Here is a 22,327-nt window from a genome sequence, read left to right as displayed (position 1 = left end):
TAGGTGTAACTGGGTTAGAGGATCTGTATGGGTATGTGAGTAGTTGGAAGACTGTATATGGGTGTAAGAGTGGGTGTGAGTGTCTGGATCTAAGTGTGGGTGTGTAAGTGTCTGGGTATGTGAGTGTGGACGGACTAACTTAATAGGTGCTGAATACACTTTTGATTCTCAAGAACACACACAGACCCAAAGAAACAGGACAGAATCCAAGTCACTTGATAGAATGATGTTAATTAATGTATCGAAAACACCAAAATATTTACAGGGTAAACCAACCAAAAAGCACGATTATAGTGAAACAATTAGTGAAACAGTGATACTTAGCACAAAACATATCACATATAACGAATATGTACAATGGACAATACATAAAAATAATCAACAAACAAGGTCCTATTTACAATACATAAGCCACTTAAGGGTTCAAAATTTCCTTGTTATCTGAGTGGATTTGCATGTGACGCATAGGACATGTAACGTCGACGTTTCGACCCTAGGATGATTGTGCCAATTACTATGCATCAAATTGGGTCTTCATCAGGACAGACGAGGTTGGGGCCCTGTAAACGCAAGGGATATGGTGTCAGGGCCGTGTGTGCGTTACATGTAATGGAAATAATTAATTTCCCAATTACAATCAATTGTCTCACCTGGGGAACCAACTTAAATTATAGGGAAAAGATTCCTGTTGTCGCAAATGCAGATGGCCAACATCAAATGTGGAAATATTATTTCAGTCCTGCAAGAGATTAGAGAGGAGGGACTAATGTAAAATCTGGACAGGTTGCGTTGGAAATGGTAAAAACATACCTGTGTGCACAGGAGAAAAACGTACCTCTGGGACGGAGATATATGATTTGGAAGGAGGAGTGGTGCTGTCTCTACAATCGCCACGTACTGAAATAACAAAATGTAGAGGGGTGTCTGAGTGATGGAACAGATTGATCATTCAGAAACAAGACGCCTGTATCCATATCCTCTACTCGTAAACAGACGATTAATTGAGGAAGAGGAAACTGAAGGGCACGCGGTGGTCTAGATAAGGAAGTAATGTATATCACCCGTACACATAGTAATAAAGTGTTAGAGGTGACTAGTGCCAAAGCGCAAGATGTCACAATTATAGTAGGGCGTGTAATGTATATCACTCGTACACAGAATAATAAAGTGCTAGAGGTGCCTAGTGCCAAAAGCGCAAAATATCACAATTATGGTAGGGCGTGAATATTATAAACTTATAGTTAACCTGATACCAATTTATGAGTAAAGTCGACTTGGTTATGGATATTACCATGTATAATCTTTCACTGGACCAAGTCCATAAATGCACTGCAGGAGACAAATATATCACGGCGTATTTTACTAATTAACAAGCGGTGTTGCCGTGTATAAATATTGTGACAACCGAAACATTCCTATGTGAGTAAAGAGACTATCAACTAGCACTTGGCCGTGTATTATTGTTGTAACGCTTATAACATCCAAGTAGACGCGAGGTTACAAATATTGGCAGGCGGTGTTCACTATACGGCTACTGCGTTCAAACGATGTGCATGACGGCGGGATGCCGACTTACTTGGAGTCCGTGAATGGACAACTAGTTCCGTCTACGGCTCAGCTGCAACTGACAGCGAGCTCACGCCCAGAGCTAACTATATGACGTAGTGGGAAGCCGTGGGCGCGCGGCTGCTGGAATGAATCAGCAGAAATTGGAAAGCCAGGAATGGAATTGAGGGCGGGCGCCGTTACGAACTGACGGGACCGATGTTAATTAAAACGGGAAGAATAGAATGGGTATCACGCCGAGAAAAATTATATTTTTTACATTTTTTACAAAGTATGATGCCTCAATGTGGTAGTGCATGCATGAGAATTAACATATTTGAGCATTCTTACATACATCGTCCAATTTGGATACCGCAATGTGATTAATGCGGGTGTGCTGTGAAATTTCATTGTAGCATTTTTCTCAAACGTGACATGATTCAGAAGTCACATGACAATTGTAATGGCAGAAGTCATAATAAGTCCCATATGTATAATACGATGACAAATTAGTTTTTGAAAAAGTATATACACAGAGCTAGACTTGCACAAATCGTACATATAAAGGTCACAGTTAAAGGCAAATATTTATCACATATCCAGAAATGCCAACATGAGGTAAGAAAGCCTTAACATGTGTTACGCTAAGGAACGTAAACATAAACATAAACAAGGCATGCTTAAGGCGAAATTACTTGATGTATACCCATTGCTAAATCTTCAACCAGATCAAGAATAGAGTTTAAAGTTTGCTCATTTGTAAATAAGTTTCCTCATGTTCATTCAGCCCACTGTTGGTGGCATCCAAGAGATGGATCCAACGGCACTCCTTAAAGTTGAGAGAAGTGCCCATGTTACCACCCCTTCTGTGTAATGTAACCTTCTCAAGCACCCACCACTCTATATCTTGATGTGTATGTCTCTTGTTCGTGTAGTGTTCTACCAGTGGAGCCCCAAGGGATTTACATTTGATCCTGCTCTGATGTTGTTGGATCCTGTTTTTCACTTTTTGTGTAGTCTGGCCTACATATATCAGTTTGCACGGACATCTAATTGCATAAATCACGTTTTGACTGTTGCAATTTGAAAAGTGGTTCAAGGAATACGTCTTTCCCAAGTGATCGAAGCTGGTACCCATGTAAATCCCTTGGGGCTCCACTGGTAGAACACTACACGAACAAGAGACATACACATCAAGATATAGAGTGGTGGGTGCTTGAGAAGGTTACATTACACAGAAGGGGTGGTAACATGGGCACTTCTCTCAACTTTAAGGAGTGCCGTTGGATCCATCTCTTGGATGCCACCAACAGTGGGCTGAATGAACATGAGGAAACTTATTTACAAATGAGCAAACTTTAAACTCTATTCTTGATCTGGTTGAAGATTTAGCAATGGGTATACATCAAGTAATTTCGCCTTAAGCATGCCTTGTTTATGTTTATGTTTACGTTCCTTAGCGTAACACATGTTAAGGCTTTCTTACCTCATGTTGGCATTTCTGGATATGTGATAAATATTTGCCTTTAACTGTGACCTTTATATGTACGATTTGTGCAAGTCTAGCTCTGTGTATATACTTTTTCAAAAACTAATTTGTCATCGTATTATACATATGGGACTTATTATGACTTCTGCCATTACAATTGTCATGTGACTTCTGAATCATGTCACGTTTGAGAAAAATGCTATAATGAAATTTCACAGCACACCCGCATTGATCACATTGCGGTATCCAAATTGGACGATGTATGTAAGAATGCTCAAATATGTTAATTCTCATGCATGCACTACCACATTGAGGCATCATACTTTGTAAAAAATGTAAAAAATATAATTTTTCTCGGCGTGATACCCATTCTATTCTTCCCGTTTTTATTAACATCGGTCCCGTCAGTTCGTAACGGCGCCCGCCCTCAATTCCATTCCTGGCTTTCCAATTTCTGCTGATTCATTCCAGCAGCCGCGCGCCCACGGCTTCCCACTACGTCATATAGTTAGCTCTGGGCGTGAGCTCGCTGTCAGTTGCAGCTGAGCCGTAGACGGAACTAGTTGTCCATTCACGGACTCCAAGTAAGTCGGCATCCCGCCGTCATGCACATCGTTTGAACGCAGTAGCCGTATAGTGAACACCGCCTGCCAATATTTGTAACCTCGCGTCTACTTGGATGTTATAAGCGTTACAACAATAATACACGGCCAAGTGCTAGTTGATAGTCTCTTTACTCACATAGGAATGTTTCGGTTGTCACAATATTTATACACGGCAACACCGCTTGTTAATTAGTAAAATACGCCGTGATATATTTGTCTCCTGCAGTGCATTTATGGACTTGGTCCAGTGAAAGATTATACATGGTAATATCCATAACCAAGTCGACTTTACTCATTAATTGGTATCAGGTTAACTATAAGTTTATAATATTCACGCCCTACCATAATTGTGATATTTTGCGCTTTTGGCACAAGGCACCTCTAGCACTTTATTATTCTGTGTACGAGTGATATACATTACACGCCCTACTATAATTGTGACATCTTGCGCTTTGGCACTAGTCACCTCTAACACTTTATTACTATGTGTACGGGTGATATACATTACTTCCTTATCTAGACCACCGCGTGCCCTTCAGTTTCCTCTTCCTCAATTAATCGTCTGTTTACGAGTAGAGGATATGGATACAGGCGTCTTGTTTCTGAATGATCAATCTGTTCCATCACTCAGACACCCCTCTACATTTTGTTATTTCAGTACGTGGCGATTGTAGAGACAGCACCACTCCTCCTTCCAAATCATATATCTCCGTCCCAGAGGTACGTTTTTCTCCTGTGCACACAGGTATGTTTTTACCATTTCCAACGCAACCTGTCCAGATTTTACATTAGTCCCTCCTCTCTAATCTCTTGCAGGACTGAAATAATATTTCCACATTTGATGTTGGCCATCTGCATTTGCGACAACAGGAATCTTTTCCCTATAATTTAAGTTGGTTCCCCAGGTGAGACAATTGATTGTAATTGGGAAATTAATTATTTCCATTACATGTAACGCACACACGGCCCTGACACCATATCCCTTGCGTTTACAGGGCCCCAACCTCGTCTGTCCTGATGAAGACCCAATTTGATGCATAGTAATTGGCACAATCATCCTAGGGTCGAAACGTCGACGTTACATGTCCTATGCGTCACATGCAAATCCACTCAGATAACAAGGAAATTTTGAACCCTTAAGTGGCTTATGTATTGTAAATAGGACCTTGTTTGTTGATTATTTTTATGTATTGTCCATTGTACATATTCGTTATATGTGATATGTTTTGTGCTAAGTATCACTGTTTCACTAATTGTTTCACTATAATCGTGCTTTTTGGTTGGTTTACCCTGTAAATATTTTGGTGTTTTCGATACATTAATTAACATCATTCTATCAAGTGACTTGGATTCTGTCCTGTTTCTTTGGGTCTGTGTGTGTTCTTGAGAATCAAAAGTGTATTCAGCACCTATTAAGTTAGTCCGTCCATACTCCGACAGAACCATTGTTTTTGCACATACTACTTTACCCAGGTTCTGAGGGTTACTGGGTTGCCCCATTATCGTTAATGGGTATGTGAGTGGGTATGAAAGAGTCTATACTAGTGTTAGTGTGGGTGTGAAAGTGTGTTTGGGTATGTGAGTGGATGTGACAGTGTCTGTATGCGTGTAATAGTGGATGATGTGAGAGAGTGTCTATGGGTGTAAGAGTGTATGTATGGATATGTGAGTGTTTTAGATTCTCTGCATGGGCATCGCACTGGGTGTGAGTCTGGGTATGTGAGTGGGTGTGAGAATGTATCAGTATGTGAATGGGTGAGGCAGTATCTCTATGGTTGTAAGTGTGGGTGTGAGAATGTCTATGGGTGTAAGAGTGAGTGTAAAAGTGTGTGTGTGTGTATATATATATATATATATATATATATATATATATTTGGCTTTTTTTTTTTTTTAGATGTACAAGATCTGCGAATCCCTCACGGAGTCGCACATTGAGCTGCGCTGAGCCCCACAAGGGATCTGCAGATCTCGCGAGTAGTAAAAAAAAAGAGTATTTTGGCATTTCCGATCTCAATACACATGCTTTACCCTCTTTTGTATCATGCACATGGGGTCCGTTTCTCTGAGATATTAATTGGCAGCTGCAACTCTTCTCTCAGTTTGCAGCCAGCCAATGAGATCTCTGCTGTGGTGTGTGGAGCCGCGGATAGACCACAGGTGGGTTCGCACCCCTAGATATACAAATCGGATTTTGGTTAATATCTCTAAAACTACTGAATGGACTAACACCAGATGACAAAAAAGCTTGCTTTTAGGACCAAGAGCTAGATTTATGCCAAATTTGGTGTACTTCCGTTCAGCAGTTCTGGCTGTAGTATTCAAAATCCCTATGAGAACTTTTTCTCGACCCCTAACTTCACGAATCACCCCAAAACTTTTCAGACTGCAACTGAAGTGATCGTCAATTACTTTGGGAAAATGTCATGAAGATTTGTCTCCCTGCGCCAAACATATAGCCTAGTCTAAAACTGCTTTTCCTATGGAAACATGGTCCTAACTATAACCACTTAATGGCGACCACCAGTAGGTAATATATTTATGAAGTTCCATTGCAGTAAAAAGAACATAGGCCAATGATGCGTTGTTTAGAGCAACTGTACTAATAAAACATTTTCGCATTTAATACTACAGTACTAAGGTAGAATTAGCATTCATTACCACACTATAGCAAAATCGACAAGAGCAAAACACTTTTCAAATGGATACTGCTGAAGCAGATTCCCTACCTTTAGAATATTCCACAGGTTCCAGACTGGATTTGGAAATTTTCCATAGGAGTTTTCCCACACTTCACAAGGTGGTGCTTTACAGATCTGCAAAGGCTTTGTTCACCCTGAGCAGAGCTGAATATATAAGCCTTCCTTTCTCTCCTGATGTAATTTACTTTCTCTCCACATCAGCGGATGCAGCTCTGGATCTCTGCTCCCACTTTCGTCAGTCTTTCACCGACTCCCAAAACAAAATCCAGTGTGCAAGGGAACGAGGCCCCTCCTTAAAATACAGACTTAAACCATGTCTTGAGACAGAAAACAGATGTCACTCACGGACCCGAATGTGATGTCTTTGTTGTTTGGACTTGGTGCATGAGTTTGTCATGTGATGAGTGTACCCTCATACACCTGAAAACAATACAAGACTGCATAGCTGTACATCATTGAACACAGGAAGAAGTCAGTGGCATTATGTAAGTTCCATTTTCGTATCGTGTCAGGTCAGTGCCCAGACCCACTCCCGAGTCCATTCCTGCAAGAAGTCTTTTTTGCAGTCGAAGACCTCTGGTAAGTCAAAGTCAAGTCGGAAGCCAAAGAAGGTGAAGCAAGGCTTGACGCCATACCACCACTCTCTATCTAAACAGAAGTCTCATGGGTGTAAAGGTGCCAATCGATCTTGTTCCCATTTTCTGATTGAGAAGCCGATTCTGCAGTTGACCCCTTTATGCCTCGAGCTCCTTGGGCTATTGGTAACACCGCCGCAGGTCGAGGTATGGTCAGATACCCATGTCATCCCTCCTTCATCGATGCTGTTGCCAAACCGGATGAGAATCTGGTACCGACTCCACTGCCGGACCATAAACTGTTATGGGCTCAACCCTGACCGAGGTCACCCTCTGTATCTGCTACAGTTAACCAACTCTGCAAACAAACTGAGTCTGTTCCTATGCTTCCTTATGATGCGCCATCAGCTAAGTAATCTTTTGAGGTAAGTAGTCCTCTGCATTAAGATCTACTACACATTGGCCAAAAAGACAATGCATTCTACTTTTATTTAAACACCTTCCATTAAAACAATTGCACATGAAAAATTGCCATGGCATAAACCATATATGCAGATGTCCAGAGTGTAATTGTTGTGTAATGTATTGTCAGAACCACTTTCAGAGGGCAGCGATACACACTGGGAATACTGGGCTCTACCAAGGTGGTTGAGGTCTTTCACTCCTGATGTCCTAGGTCCCTGACCAACTTGGCCAAGTACCCATTGTACATTTGTCTCTCAGTGGTAGATGTGGATGAGAAGTCAAAGGCTCTCTCCAGGGGTGAGGGTGGGGTTGATACAGTTTAGTGAACGCGACTCATAACACAAAGTGCACTCAGTAATGTCAGTAAATCAATGTCCAGGCAAATACTTTTTTTTATATTAAAAATAAATATTCATTAGTAAGCAATAACATACCCTTGAGGTTAGGGCTCTAGTGTTTAATATGATCATAATTATTCCCCATTCACTGGTGGCCGCATTCAGAAAATGCTCACTAATAGGCCTAACTCAAGAGTCCGCTCTGACTCTTAGGATTGTTATACTCCTGAGCGAAGTCCTCAGGAATCCAGGGGGCAGGTCTTAGCACTTATTTCCAACCCTCAGGCTGCAGTTTTAGGTTTCCTGGGCGATGGCCCAAACTTGAAACTGGTCGGTACCGGCAGCCCATTCTGGCATACAGGGTTGCCGCAGTACCCATTGGCAAGGTGTCAATCTTCACTGCAGAGCCACCTATACAACGGCAGCCCCTCACGGTCGCCATTAAGGCCCACACAGGTCTTGGTGCTTTGTCGGCAAAAATTACTTCTACGGTGGCCCCTCCTGGCATAGGGGGTGACCGCATCAAGGCGATACAGGCTTCACTCTCCCTGTATGGCACTCAATTAACGGTGGCCCTCTCCTGCAGATGGGGGTAACTGATTCGATCCTGCACATGGGCAACGACCCGTTCAGTGCACAGTCGTCGTCTCCTCACATCTTCGCACAGGGAATTGTCTTGGTCGAGTTCCCCACTGGACCTTGCTCTCTCCAACGCTCTCCTTCCTCACAGGACACACTGGTCTTAGCAAGCAGGTAGACACCGGTGCACCCAGCTCCAGAACTAGGGGTCTTGATTTCCCTTGTTGATGTCCCCTTACCAAGCAGCGAGACTAGCAGGCCTTGGCCCCCGGTCCTGATCTAAAGCAGAAACCTTGCAGGGCTTTCCCTCCTCACACAGCCTGTTTGGCTTCTAGGTAGATGACAGCTTATTGTGGTCTCAACCTTTCCTTGTCCAGTTCCAGAAGCCAAAAGTGATTTAGGGTCTAGGTGTTTGAAGTTTAATGTTGGGGTTCGGCTTCTTTTGAAGTTTACCCTTCTCTGGCTTTGTCTTGAAAGGCTGTCTGTCACTGCAGGAAAGATTCTGAAGGTGATAGTCCCACAACACAGGCCATGGGAGTAACTAGAGTTCACACCTGGATGTCAGCCACAGGGATATGGCCATCTAAAGGTTAATCCTGGACTGCCAGTCCTGCTCTTTATGATTCCCTTATTAGCCCAAACTCCTTCCTGAGATGTGTCCAGGCTTCTTCCTTGTGATCTCTCCCATCTCCAGTGTGTCCCAACCAGCTCACAGGAATGCTGCAATACACAAACCTGTATTGTGCCATGGTGTGATACATGCAAACACACACACACCTCTAGTACACACACTCCTAGTACACACTCCCCATGCACGCTTCACACTTAATATATTCTACTTCTCTCAAGTACACATACACTCGGGACATGCATTCCCTATGCATGCACTGCACAGCACTACATCTCTCATGTAATGTATTCCTCACAGGTATACATACACCCAGTACGCACACTCACCATGCATGCACTGCACAGCACTTCTCTATCCCTGTTCTGTAACCTTCGAGGCACACAATCATCCAGCCCAGAGTCATCACTCTTTGCTGCGCAGCACTCTACATCTAACTGATGTGGGCCAAGGGTGAGTTAAGCACACAGCAGTGGAACTTTAAAAAGGTGAGTGAGCCTGTAAGCCACACTCCAGTTACACAGGTTAAAGAGGACCTCTCCACTCCTTCTGATCTGCACCATATACTGCCACCACCACGCTTGTGCTTCTTAATTCCTGTTGAAGCCATTAGCCTTCCACCACTATGAGGGTAGCACTTTAGGCTCTCCTCCTGGTCCACCATGACTGCAATCCGTGATACAGGCCTGTGTCATGGTGCACACGCATGATCGGTGTTTGCCTATGACAACAAAAATCAGCATCACTGTACAGTTGGGCACTCAGGGCAAGGGTACGCATCCATTACCATGCAGAGGACTTTTCTGTCCCAACAGTTGTTAGCAAATTTCTCTCAGTGGGCATCTTACACAGATGAGTAGTCAGTCAGAAATATTCTGCCAAACTAAACACGCTGAGCTAGTTAAAATATGTAGTAAAAGAGCACTGTTTGGAAAAATCACGTGCAAATTAGAGTATCATAAGTGATATATGTATTCCACAATGAAAACACACTCGTTTCTCCTGCTGTTTGAAAGACAAGCCCACCAACCGGTCTGTAATCCAAATCATTTATTCACAGAGAAACATGACACGTTTCGGCCTGCTCAAAGGTCATAATCCTATGTAGATACAAGGCAGTCAGGTGTTCGTCTTTTAAACTTAAAACATGTAAACACTGAGAATGAACTTCATTCAGAGCAGGATCAGACACAATCATAGTAATGACAGCTCCACATTTCCAAAACTGAAATGCAGTGGTTCTCCGTGTAGATTTTTATAATGTACAATATCTTGATTTCAATGAACCAAGTGTGTTTTCCTTATGGAATATGAATATGTCAGCGGTGGCACCCGCTTAACGAGCTCTGACCCGACAGGCTGGGAATCCTGAATGTGTGTGTATGTGTGTGTGTGTGTGTGTGTACACACAGACAGACATACGTATATACACATATATATAAGTGACTTCTAAAGCATTCTGTACCTTCACCTTTCATGTAAATCCCTTTCCATATGATAATGTGCAACACTTGTAACCAGCTAACATTATCAAAATGAGCCTTTAACTTGTATGCATAGTATGTTTAATACTATGGTCTAAATGTCTGTGTTGACATGCGTTATTTTCTTCCTGCAGCAAGTAATACAGGGATGCACAGGAGGCAAATCACTGACCTTCTAGATCAAAGCATTCAGGTTCATTCGCAGTGCTTTGTCATCACTGCAGACAACCGTTTCATCTTGGTCTGTGGCTTTTGGGACAAGAGTTTCCGCGTGTACTCTACGGACACAGGTAACTATAACCCTTTAATACCAATGAACCAAGCTGAGTATTGTTTTTATTTAAATTTTTTAGTAAAGGGCCTAGTGTTGCCTCCATTAAGCTTGCTTTGTACAAGTACAGTGAACTTACACTTGTGCTTGAAAACCAAAGACCAAGACATTGTTCGCTTAACAGTTTTTACTTGCAGTTTGACGATGCACACATTTACATGCATTGTTGTTTATATTCGGCATTGTGTGTATTGTAGTGGATTTATTAAGGCTATTTTTGCTGCACTCAGACTTCCCTGTTGACCGGTTAAGGCAGTGAAAACAGCATGAAGATAAAACCCAGTCCAGCCCCCTTGACAACAAACTGACCTCTGCATTGTGTGGAGGAAGATCTATTATGACGTACCAGCTCTGGGCTCATTTGCATGCAGCTGCACATGAATGGCTTAACATTTAGCTTTGCATGTATGTATGTATATGTATATGTATATATATATGTGTGTGTGTGTGTGTGTATGTATATATATATATATATATATATATCTTGAACTCCACTTACGTCTTTCAATCATGCAACAGATGAAGCGTGGACCACACAATCGGCGATATAAATTGTTTATTTTTCCTCAGCAAAAAGTGAAGCAGCCATTACGCATTTCAGCCCCGAAGGGCCTTGATCACATGACGCGCTCAACGTGGATCACATGATTTTTAAACCATTTTTTTCCCATTTTTTTTCCCGCGAAGTTCATTTAAAGTGACAGTGCTTTATGCCTTTTGAATGCCCTGACAACGATACAAATATCTAATATATATACACACAGAGAACTCTGTGTAGTTCTACAAGTTTAGGTGGAAAGCCGCTCCAGTATAGGGCCCTTTTAAAAACCAGCGACACTTAATTTGCTCACCTCAAATGCCTGCTTTTCCATCAAAGGCTTTCAGCATAGGATTAGCCCAGTGCCATCCATGCCGAGATAGAAAGAAAAAAGGTATTTTGCCATTTCTACAGCAAAGTCTTTAAGCGTAGGATTAGCACAGTGCTGTCCATGCTGAGCTGTAAAATGGTGAATGCCTTTTACCACTCCAGGCACAATATTACAGTTTTGGATTGGTAAAATACCATCCAAGCCAACCAGAAATGAATAAAAGCAACCCTAGACATGTGTTTCGTTCTCATTAGAGCTCTTCAGAGAGTGTCACTGGTGTTTAGAGTGCTCCAAACTGGAGCTGCTTTCCAGCTAAACTTGAGAACTAGCCAGAGTTCTCTGCTGCTTTTTTTCCATAATTTATGCGTCAGTCTATACCTGAAAGTGTGTTGGTTTTACTTATACTGGGTGCTACTTTGTGTCTGGACAAAGCTATACAACTGAGATCACATAAGATGTGATTTGTGATGTTATAACTATTAGTATAAATACTATTATTTTAAATGGTATGAGTGAGATCATATAAAACGGTATACGCTGTGCATGGATAAAGCGCGACCTATAGTTAATGTAGTGTGGCCACAGAGTTCAATACACTGTGTATTGAGGTTCCGAGTTAAAATGATTTGAAGGTGTTACGTAATTTATAAAGGAGATACAAGTTTACTATTTTTGCAGTTAGTTAAAAAATAGGTAAAGTTATATTAATTTAAAGGTGATGCTTAATGTATAAATTTAAGGTATAACAACTTTAAGATTTGTATTTGTGTATTTTAAGTTTGGTTTGTATAAAACACAAAAGGAAAGTTTTCCTAACTATAACAACGGTTTAGCCATTGGATTTTTGTTTGAATTTCAATAGTTTTTTTATTTTTATAAAAAAAAGTGTTCCAAATCATAGAGTTTACTGTCATCAAGTGGAGTTTCGTTAAGTGGAGTGGAGGAGTGTGTCAAATAGTGTATTGTTGAATAATGGTGTGGTGTACAGTGTGATAACGTACAGTAGAGTGGTGTAGAATGGAGTGGCATAGTTTTGTGGAGTGTCGTAGAGTGAGTGAAATGGCGTAGCGTACAGTAGAATAAATTGTTGTATAATGCAGTTGCGTGGATTGCACTAGAGCAGACAGATATTGTGTAGAGTTGAGTAAAGTGTTAAAAATTTGAGTGGCGTCTTGTACAGTAAAGTGGTATGTCGTAGTGTGTTGGAAAGTGTCATCGAGTGTTGTACACTGGGGTGTAGTGGCATAGAGTGGAGTAGAGGGTTGTACGGTGTAGGGGCATAAACTGAAGTACAATGGCACACAGTGTAGTTGAGTCTTATAGAGTGGAGTCAAGTGTGATACAGTGGGGTGGTGTAGAGTGGAGTGTTGTACATTTTCATACAGTGAGGTGTAGTGGAGTACTCTGGACTAGTGTGGCATAGAGTGGGTTAGTGTCTTCTAAAGTACAGTGGTGTGGAGTAGAGTAGAGTGGAAGCACAGTGGAGTGTAATTGGGTAGCATGGAGTGGCGTTGAATGGAGTCCTTCTTGCCCCTGCCCACACGAAACAATAGACCATGTTTTTTTTGCCTGCCCTGCTTATGTCAAACCAAGGAGGAAATGGATAGCCCCTGTGTGTAGACCACTAGGGACTCGTAACTACAAAGATGCCTTGCGCATATTGAAGTCAGATGCCAGACCACTCTTTTTCTGCTCAACTGCGAAATTTCTAGGCCAGTTTTGGGCTATGAAAAGGAGGGCGCGGCAGACTTAATCGCCTGGCTTGGACTGATCAAATGGAAATTGTAACAACTAGTACAAAGCAGTTTGTTTCTAACATTGATATTTTTATTGTAAATAGCTGGTTTTATGGTAGCATTTTGTGTATTTTATAATTTCTATATTTTTTTTTTTTTAAACCGTTAATTTGAACCAATGGCTTTATTAAGGGCCAAGGAGTAACTACGTTTGTAGTTGTTAATGTGGGCTGTATTTTATAGTAATCGTCATATATATATTACCATTTAATGCACTAGCACTTTGCCCTTGTGATTTTATTCACCAGTCTGAATTGCCAGAATTAGCTTAGTAGTGCCCTAATTGAGAAATTGTTCATTTTTAAGTTTCTTCTCATGCTGGCCCGCTATGTCAACTAGACCTATACTGTATCTCCCAAACTATATATTGCCTTGACAGTATTTTTCTTTTTTAGAATGTTTTATGATCCATGTGGCTGTATCTTTTATGGTTTTGCTAACCGAAATAAAGACATTTGATTGAATGGAGTATTGTACAATGTAATAGCGCACAGTGAAGTGGCATAGAATGAAGTAGCATAGAGGGAAATGGGGTAGAATCAAGTTACAAATTATGGAATAACGTAGACGTAGAGTGCAGTGTCACAGAGTGGAGTGGCGTACAGTGGGTTGGCATTGACTGCAATCGCTTAACATGCAGTGGCTTTTAGTGAAGTGGCATACAGTGGAATAGCATACAGTAGACTCACTTACTCTGGAGTAGTGTACAATGAAATAGCATACAATTGAGTGACATACAGTGGAGGTAGGTAGAGTGTACTAGCGTAGAGTTGAATAGTACTGAGTGGTGTAGCGTGTTGTTGCGTACAGTGGAATACCATATGATGGAGTGAGGTACACTGGTTTGGTGTAGACTAGTGTGGCGTAGATTGGAATAGCATTCAGTGGAGCGGCATACAGTGGAGTAGCATATAGCGGCATAGAGTTTAGTGGCGTGGAGTGGCGTAGAGTGGCGTAGAGTGGAGTGGAGTGGCGTGGAATGGAATAGTGTACAGATCTGAAAGAAACACATTAGTTAGATTCCTCACCTTAGAATATCCACTGGATCCGGAAAGATTTTTTCGTCAGCAATACCCTTGCGCGTCTCTAGGTGTCGTCTGCGGCGCCGCGTCCGTCATCAGCGTCGTGATCGCCGGGATGACGTCCTCGGAGTACTTAGACGCCGCCCTCGCGCGCTGACATCAGTTCCTCTTTCTTCCGCGCCAGTAAGCGCCGATCTGGGAAGAGCATACCCTTTTAGACACTTTTTGACTAAACTTTTGGAACTCTTTTTGGTTCCATTTCCAGTCGACCTCGACTCTGGTGCCGGTAGGGATGCCTGGATTCAAACCGGGCGATGCCCGTCACCGCCTGATGTCGGTCACGGATCACCACAGCCGGTGTCTCTACTGCCTTGGGGCCGACCATGATGCCGTGTCGTGCCTCGACTGCCGGGCCTTGGAGCGGTCCCGCAAGCTGCTCGAGATTCGGCAGTAGGCTCCGCGCCGCTCCCGGTCGAGGAGGTCGAGGGATCGGTCGCAGAGCCGCAGCCATCACCACTCGTCGGGGTCGAAGTCCTCGCATTCCGGTAAGTCAAGGCACAGTAAGAAGAAGTCGAAGAGGCGACATTGCTCTTCTGACTCCCCTCGCTGGTCGCGCAACTCGGCTGAGGGTTCAGGTGGCACCACCCGCGTGGCTCCATCGGAGCCGCAGGAGACTCGTCCGACCCCATACCCTCCGGTCCCTGGGTCTGACGCGACTCCGGCGGAGATCAGCGACTTCCTCGTGGCCATGAGGAGTCTGGCTCCGCCGTCGACGCCTGCTGGTGCGCCTTCGGGCCCCGCAGGCTCGGCTGGGAGGCGCCTAGCGAGCCCGGCGGCTCCGGCCCCGGCGCCCTCGTCGACTTCGGTACCGACGCCGCAGGCCCCCGTGGGATCCAGGCCTGGATCCCGGTCGACGCTGGTCGACCTTATGACCCCTCCGCCGGTGTCGACCCCTTCGGTGCTGCCCCTGGCGCCGTCTTCGGATGACGTCGTCCCCAGGTTTAGTCCCGGTCTGGTCCCGGCGTTGGAGCGGCGCTGTATCCGGCGCCGATGGATGACAGGTTCATCTTCCGCCCGGCTCCGACCATTCCACCTGTCTACGAGGAGTCGGATGGCAGGGACGACTGGGAGGGGTCTGTGGACCCTCTGGCACAGCAGTGCCAGTTATCTCAGGACTGGGCAGAAGAGTTGGGGGATGCCAGTGGTCTTGACACCTCCCCTGACACTGGCTTCATCTCTCCTCCCTCCGTGGCTACGGAGGAGGGTGTTACCTATTCCGTGGTGCTGTTCAAGGAGTCCGAAGCCCTCGGGCTGGAGCTCCCTGCTGTGGCCGTGATGACTAATCTCCTCACTGAAGTGCTTCAACCGCCAGTAAGCTCCTCGGAGCTTCTGCTGCAGTTCAATGAAGCACTGACGGACGTTCTGATGGGCACCTGGTCCAAACCCTCCACAGTCCCTCCTGTGGACCGGAACGTGGCCGGGCGCCACGGCCCCGGGTGACCCCAGCTTTCTGTCGGTGCACCCCATTCCTGAGAGCCTGGTTATCCAGGCCTCTACCTCCCAGACCGCCTTCCCGTCCGCTCCCCCGGATCGGGAATCCAAAAGGTTGGAACAGTTTGGGAAGAAACTGTTCTCCTCCCTTAGTTTGGGGTTGCGGTCTATCAACACCGCGTGCCTTTTGGACCATTGCACCCACTCCTTGTGGGATACGGTGGCAGACGTGCTGCCCCAATGTCCGGAGGAGGCCTGGACACGGCTCGCCCAGGCTCTTGCCGAGGGGCGGGATGCGGCACGGTATTCAATCTGATGTGGGCTGGACACAACGTACTCGCTAGGCAGGGCAATTGCGACCACGGTGGCGATTCGTCGCCACGCCTGGCTGAGATCCACGAATTTCTCCGGGGATGTCCAGAGCACCCTCATGGACATGCCCTTCGATGGCCGTCGCCTTTTTGGCGACAAAGCGGATAGTGCGCTGGAGCGCTTTAAGGACTCCAGGGCTACGGCCAAGTCCTTGGGCCTCTCTGCCGGCGCCCGCAAACTTCTGCTTTTCGCCCCTATCGTGGCCAAGGAAGGGGCGCCCCCGCACGTTCGTCCAGCCACAGACCGCAGAACCAGCCTCAACGCAGTCACGGACGTGGATTCCGCCGAGGCGGAGCAGGGGGTCAGAGAGCCGGTCCGCCCACATCTGTCCCAGCAGCACCCGCCTCAAAGCCCTCCTAGTCCGAGCTTTCAGGCCCATTCCACGCCAGTGGAAGGCAGGGTTCGCCATCACCTGCTCCACTGGCGTACCATCACATCGGACAGGTGGGTGCTGCAAATCGTCCGAAGGGGCTACTCCCTCCCCTTCGAGGCGACCCCTCCAGCCATGCCACCTCAGTGCCACCGCATGTTGGGGGATCACTTGCAACTTCTGCAGGAGGAAGTTACGGCCCTCTTGGCCAAGGGGGCCATCGAGCGCGTTCCTGGCCCAGAAGTAGGTCGGGGTTGTTACTCCCACTACTTTCTGGTTCCCAAGAAGGGCAAAGGGGGCCTACGCCCTATCTTGGACCTCAGGAGCGTGAACGCCTTCTTCCGGAAGGAGAAGGTCAAGATGCTCACCTTAGCTCAGGTTCTGGCTGCTCTAGACCCTGAAGACTGGATGGTAGCGTTGGACTTGCAGGACGCTTATTTCCACATCCTCGTCCTGCCGGCCCACCGGCGTTACCTGCGGTTCACGGTAGGCCACGAGCACTTTCAGCTTACCGTGCTCCCCTTCGGCCTCACCAGTGCCCCTCGGGTGTTCACGAAAGTGATGGCGGTGGTCGCAACTCATCTGCGCAGATCAGGGGTTCCAATCTTCCCCCTATCTCGACGACTGGTTGTTGAAGGCGGGCTCTCCCCAGGCAGTCATCTCCCACCTCCAGACTACGGCCGACCTCCTGCATTTGCTGGGGTTTTCCATCAATGTGCCGAAGTCGCATCTGAGTCCCTCCCAGAAGCTCCTTTTCATCAGAGCGGTTCTGGAGTCGGCGCAGTTCCGGGTCTATCCTCCAGAGCAGCGGGTTCGGGATATTCTGGCTCTGATTCCGATCTTTCGGCCTTTATTCCAGGTTTCGGTCAGGTTGGTGCTGCGGCTCCTGGGTCTGATGGCCTCCTGCATCCTGCTGGTACATCACGCCAGGTGGCGGATGCGGGCTCTGCAGTGGGACCTGAAGTTTCAGTGGACCCAGCATCGGGGCAACCCGTCCGACCATGTCTTGATCTCGGAGGGCACTGCAAGACAGTTGCAGTGGTGGCAGATCCCTCTCCCTACCACAACCGGAGCACGTAGTGGTGACGGATGCGTCCCTCCTGAGATGGTGAGGCCACATGGGAGAGGCGAAGATCAGAGGCCTCTGGTTTCCGGCGGAGTCCCGGCTCCAAATCAACCTATTGAAGCTGCGGGCGATCTGACTTGCACTGAAGGCATGCCTTCCCTCTGTTCGGGGGAGTGTAGTGCAAGTGTTCGCGGACAACACCACCGCCATGTGGTATTGCAACAAACAGGGCGGGGTGGGGTCATGAACCCTTTGTCAGGAGGCTCTGCGCCTCTGGACGTGGCTGGAACATCAGGGCATCACCCTGGTGGTTCAACACCTGGCGGGCTCTCTGAACGCCAGAGCTGACGAACTCTGCCGCCGGTGCATGATGGATCACGAATGATGTCTGAACTCGGACGTGGCGCAAGGACTTTTTCGGCAGTGGGGAGAGCATTGGTTAGATCTATTTGCCACCGAAGAGAACGCGCAATGTCATCAGTTCTGCGTGTTGGAATTTCCAAGGCGGCACTCGCTCGGAGACGTTTTTCGTCGCGAGTGGAGTTGCGGTCTGTTGTACGTCTTTCCGCCTATACCACTTCTGCCCAGAGTGCTGAAGAAGATCAGGCTCGACCGGGCCCAAGTCATCCTTGTGGCTCCGGATTGAGCATGAAGATTCTGGTATCCCGAGCTACTCAGTCTATCGATCGATCCCCCAATTCGACTGCCTCTTCAGGAGGACCTTCTGTCACAGCAGCAGGGAACGGTCCTCCACCCGAACCTGTCCAGCATCCACCTCCATGCGTGGAGATTGAGCGGCAACAGTTGATGCCATTTGACTTGTCTCTTGAAGTCTGTAATGTCATTCTGGCAGCCAGGCGTCACTCCACATAATTGGTATACGCCTGCAGGTGGAACCAATTTGTGGCATGGTGCACAGCAAAGGCTGTGGATCCCCTTTCCGCCCCTCTTTCTGAGGTTCTCCTCTTTCTTCTTTCCTTGGCCCAGCAGGGCTCTGCTCTGGGCACCCTCAAGGGATACCTTTCGGCTATTTCTGCTTTCTTATGGCTTCCTGATCAGCCTTCTCTTTTCAAATCCCCTGTTGTTTCTTGATTCCTTAAGGGCATTACTCACATGTTTCCTCCTGTCCCTTTCGTAATGCCTCAGTGGGATTTGAACCTAGTGTTGACCTATCTGATGTGCGCTCCCTTTGAGCCACTTCATAATTGTCCCCTTCGTCTTCTGACTCTTAAGACTGTCTTTCTGGTTGCCATCACCTCTGCTAGAAGGATGAGTGAGCTCCAGGCTCTCTCTTCTAAGCCTCCTTTCCTTTCTGTCCATCCGGACAAGGTTGTTCTCAGGAGTCGTCCTTCCTTTCTCCCTAAGGTGGTAACTGCTTTTCACATCGGCCAATCTGTTTCACTGCCCACCTTCTTTCCGCCTCCGCATCCCTCGAAAGAGGAAGAGACGCTCCACCGTCTGGACCCAAAACGGGCGCTGTCCTTCTATCTGGACCGCACGAAACAGTTCCGGGAGGACGACCAACTCTTTGTTGGCTACGTGGGCGTTAAGAAGGGGCGGGCGGTGCACAAGCGAACCATATCTCGGTGGGTCATTTTGTGCATCAAGGCCTTTGTTCCTTAGCTAGGAAGGAACCTCCTGTGGAGCTGAGGGTCCGTTCCACTCGGGCCACAGCAGCGACTACTGCCCCGGGACGGGAAGTCTGTTTGCTGGACATTTGTTAGGCAGCAACGTGGACCTCGCTGCACACGTTTGCCACACATTATTGCCTGGACAGCCAAGTCCGGAGAGACTGTTTCTTTGGCCGTTCAGTTTTCCAGGGTTTGAGTTTGAGTTTGAGTTTAAAAGCACTTTTAAAGCGCACGTATACCGGCGGTTTCTTGGCGCTGTAGCTAGTGGGGACTGAGGGTTAAGAGCAGGGAGAGAGGAATGGGCATTTATTCAAAGGATTTTGTGAATAGGTAGGTTTTAAGATTTTTGCGGAATTGGGGATAGAGGGTGATGGCACGAAGATGGAGGGGAAGGGAATTCCAAAGGGTTGGTGCTAGAATGGCAAATTTGGAGCCGCCCCACTTCTTTCTCCGGAAGCGAGGGATGGTGAGGAGGAACTGAGAAGAAGAACGTAGGTCCCTAGAGGGGACATAGGGAATAATCTCAGAGGAGATGAAGGCAGGTGCCAGGTCCAATCGGGCCAGGAAAGTGATGGATGCGAGTTTGAATTGAATTCTAGCCCGCACTGGGAGCCAGTGGAGAGATTTCAGAAGTGGGGTGGAGTGGTGGAATTTGGGAAGGTTGAAGGCTAGGCGGGCCGCCTGGTTTTGGATCTGTTGAAGGCGGCGCAAACTGTATGCAGGAATACCGGCATACAGAGCGTTCCCGTAGTCCAGGCGGGACACCACCATGGCCAGAATAATAAGTTTGAGAGCGGAAAAAGTAAAGAAGCGGGACACCTTGCGAATAGTACGCAGTGAGAGGAAAGACCACAGAGCTAACCTGGGAGTGGAGGGTGAGTTGGGAATTGAGCTTAATGCCTAGTGTTTTAACAGAGGAGGAGGGGGCAGGAGGAGAACCAAGAGAGGGAGGCCAGCAAAGGGGGGACCAGGGGCTGGATGAACCGCCCGTCAATACCAACTCGGTTTTGTCCGGGTTAAGTTTGAGGTGATTGTGGCTCATCCAGTCCCTGATGTGGAACATGACAGTTTGAAAGTTGAGGACAGCAGAGGGAGAGGAAAGATCAAAGACCAGCTGGAGGTCATCCGCATAGTTAAATACGGCGACCTCCATCTGTTGGAGAGAAAAGATAAGAGGGGCGATATATAGATTAAACAGAAGAGGGGAGAGAGATGAACCTTGAGGAACCCTGCACTGGACTTTCCGGAAGTCCGCTGTGAAGTCACCCAGGCGAACAGCCTGGGTGCGGTCGCTCAGGAAGGAGGACAACCAGACCAGGGCAGTCCCCTCGATCCCCGCCGCCCTGACACGGGAAAGTAAGATGTTGTGGTCCACCGTATCAAAGGCGGCTGAGAGGTCGAGGAGCACAAGGGCCTGGTGATGATTAGTGTCCATACCCTCCCTTAGGGTGTCGAGGACCGACATGACCACGGACTCCGTGGAGTGTGCGGGGCGGAAACCAGCTTGGCGGGGGGGCAAGGGCTCCATGTTTCTCCACAAAGGAGCTTAGAGCGCAGGTGACGTGGCGCTCGAGCACCTTAGCTAGAAATGGCAGGAGGGAGATGGGGCGGAAATTGGCAGGGACAGAAGGATCTGCCCCAGGTTTTTTCAAGATGGGCACAATTACCGCAGACTTCAAGGAGCTAGGAACTATGCCTTGCGCGAGGGAGCTGTTGAGGAGGTGAAGGGGGGGATCTAGACAGGAGACAAAGATGTGGCGGAAGATATGGGCAGGACAGGGATCAAGAGGGGAGCCAGATTTGATCAGAGGCACCAATGAAGTCAGGTTTTCCCGAGTGATAGGGGGAAAGGTGGTTAGTTTGCCTTTGGGAGGGGGACATTGGGGATCCACAAAAGAAGGGGGAGGTGGGGGGATGTTGGCCTTAATGGTGATAATTTTCTGGATGAAATAATTATTAAGAGAAAGACAGAGGTCATTTGACGGGACAGGTTTAAGCGTAGTTCTGTCCGAGAAATGCCAGGTTGTGAACGATGGAGAAGATCTCCTTAGACTGGTTCTCCGCTGCTAAGATTTTGGAGGAGAAATAAGCTGTTTTGGCCTCCAGGATGCTTTTTTTTGTACTGGTTAAGGATATTGATATATTCCAGTTTCAAAGTGGGGCAGTAGTTTCTCCTCCAAGCCCGCTCTGCGCGGCGAACTATTAGTTTGGTGGCTTTAAGATCTTGGTTAAACCACCGGTTGGCGTCTTTGTCGCGTTTAGAGGTAATGCGCTTGAGCGGGGCAACGGAGTCGCAGCTGCGGGAGAGCCACTGGTCTATAGCGTCAGCCTGGGAGACGGTGGTGAGGCCCTGAAGAGGCGGGAGAGAACCAGCAAGGAGAGAGGAGAGATTCTCAAGGTTGACCCGGCCCCATGATCGGACCCAGGTGTTTTTGGGTCGGGGGGCATAGCAGGGGGAGGGATAGGAAGGAGAAATGAAATCAAATGATGGTCGGACCAGGTGCAAGGGGAGATAGATAAGGATTCCACAGGGCAGTTCAGGGACCAGATTTGGTCAAGCTGGTGACCCTTGATGTGGGTGGGGGAGTGAACATGGGGTGTGAAGTTAAGGGAGTGGAGGGTTTCGGAAAAATCCTTAGATGACAGACATTCGGCAGGATCGGAAGGCCAGAAATTAAAGTCGCCGAGGAGCAGGATGGAGGAGTTGTTGATTGCAATGGTAGCCAAGACCTCCAAAAAATCTGGGAGAAACTGCAGGGGGGACTGAGGAGGAAGATAAGTAAGGAAACAGGTAAGAGGAGGGGAGGTGGATACTGTGCGAATCACCAGGAATTCGGTGGTAGCAATGTTAGGTAGAGAGAGAATTTGAAAAGGGAAATCGGTACGTGCGATGACTGCCACGCCGCCCCCGGCTCTGCCCGAAGGGCGGTCAGCCCTGAGGGCGTAGTAGGAGGCTGGAAGGGTGGATAGGA

The 22,327-nt window shown here is 47.1% G+C and overlaps 1 protein-coding gene across 3 annotated transcripts in view; it reads left to right on the top strand.

The window, feature by feature from the left end:
- Positions 1 to 22,327, top strand: part of LRBA (LPS responsive beige-like anchor protein) — a 2,426,603-nt gene that overhangs the window by 2,220,276 nt on the left and 184,000 nt on the right. For all 3 annotated transcript variants that reach the window (XM_085641653.1, XM_085641654.1, XM_085641652.1), the window contains exon 52: positions 10,542 to 10,697. In XM_085641653.1, the coding sequence (XP_085497779.1) occupies positions 10,542 to 10,697 (156 nt within the window). The remainder of the gene's footprint in view (positions 1 to 10,541; positions 10,698 to 22,327) is intronic.

The sequence above is a fragment of the Triturus cristatus genome, chromosome 2_2 (assembly GCF_964204655.1).
Source record: "Triturus cristatus chromosome 2_2, aTriCri1.1, whole genome shotgun sequence".
Classification (NCBI taxonomy): Eukaryota; Metazoa; Chordata; class Amphibia; order Caudata; family Salamandridae; genus Triturus; species Triturus cristatus.
The sequence above is the reverse complement of the archived record's forward strand: the minus strand, read 5'-3'. Positions and strand labels throughout refer to the sequence as shown.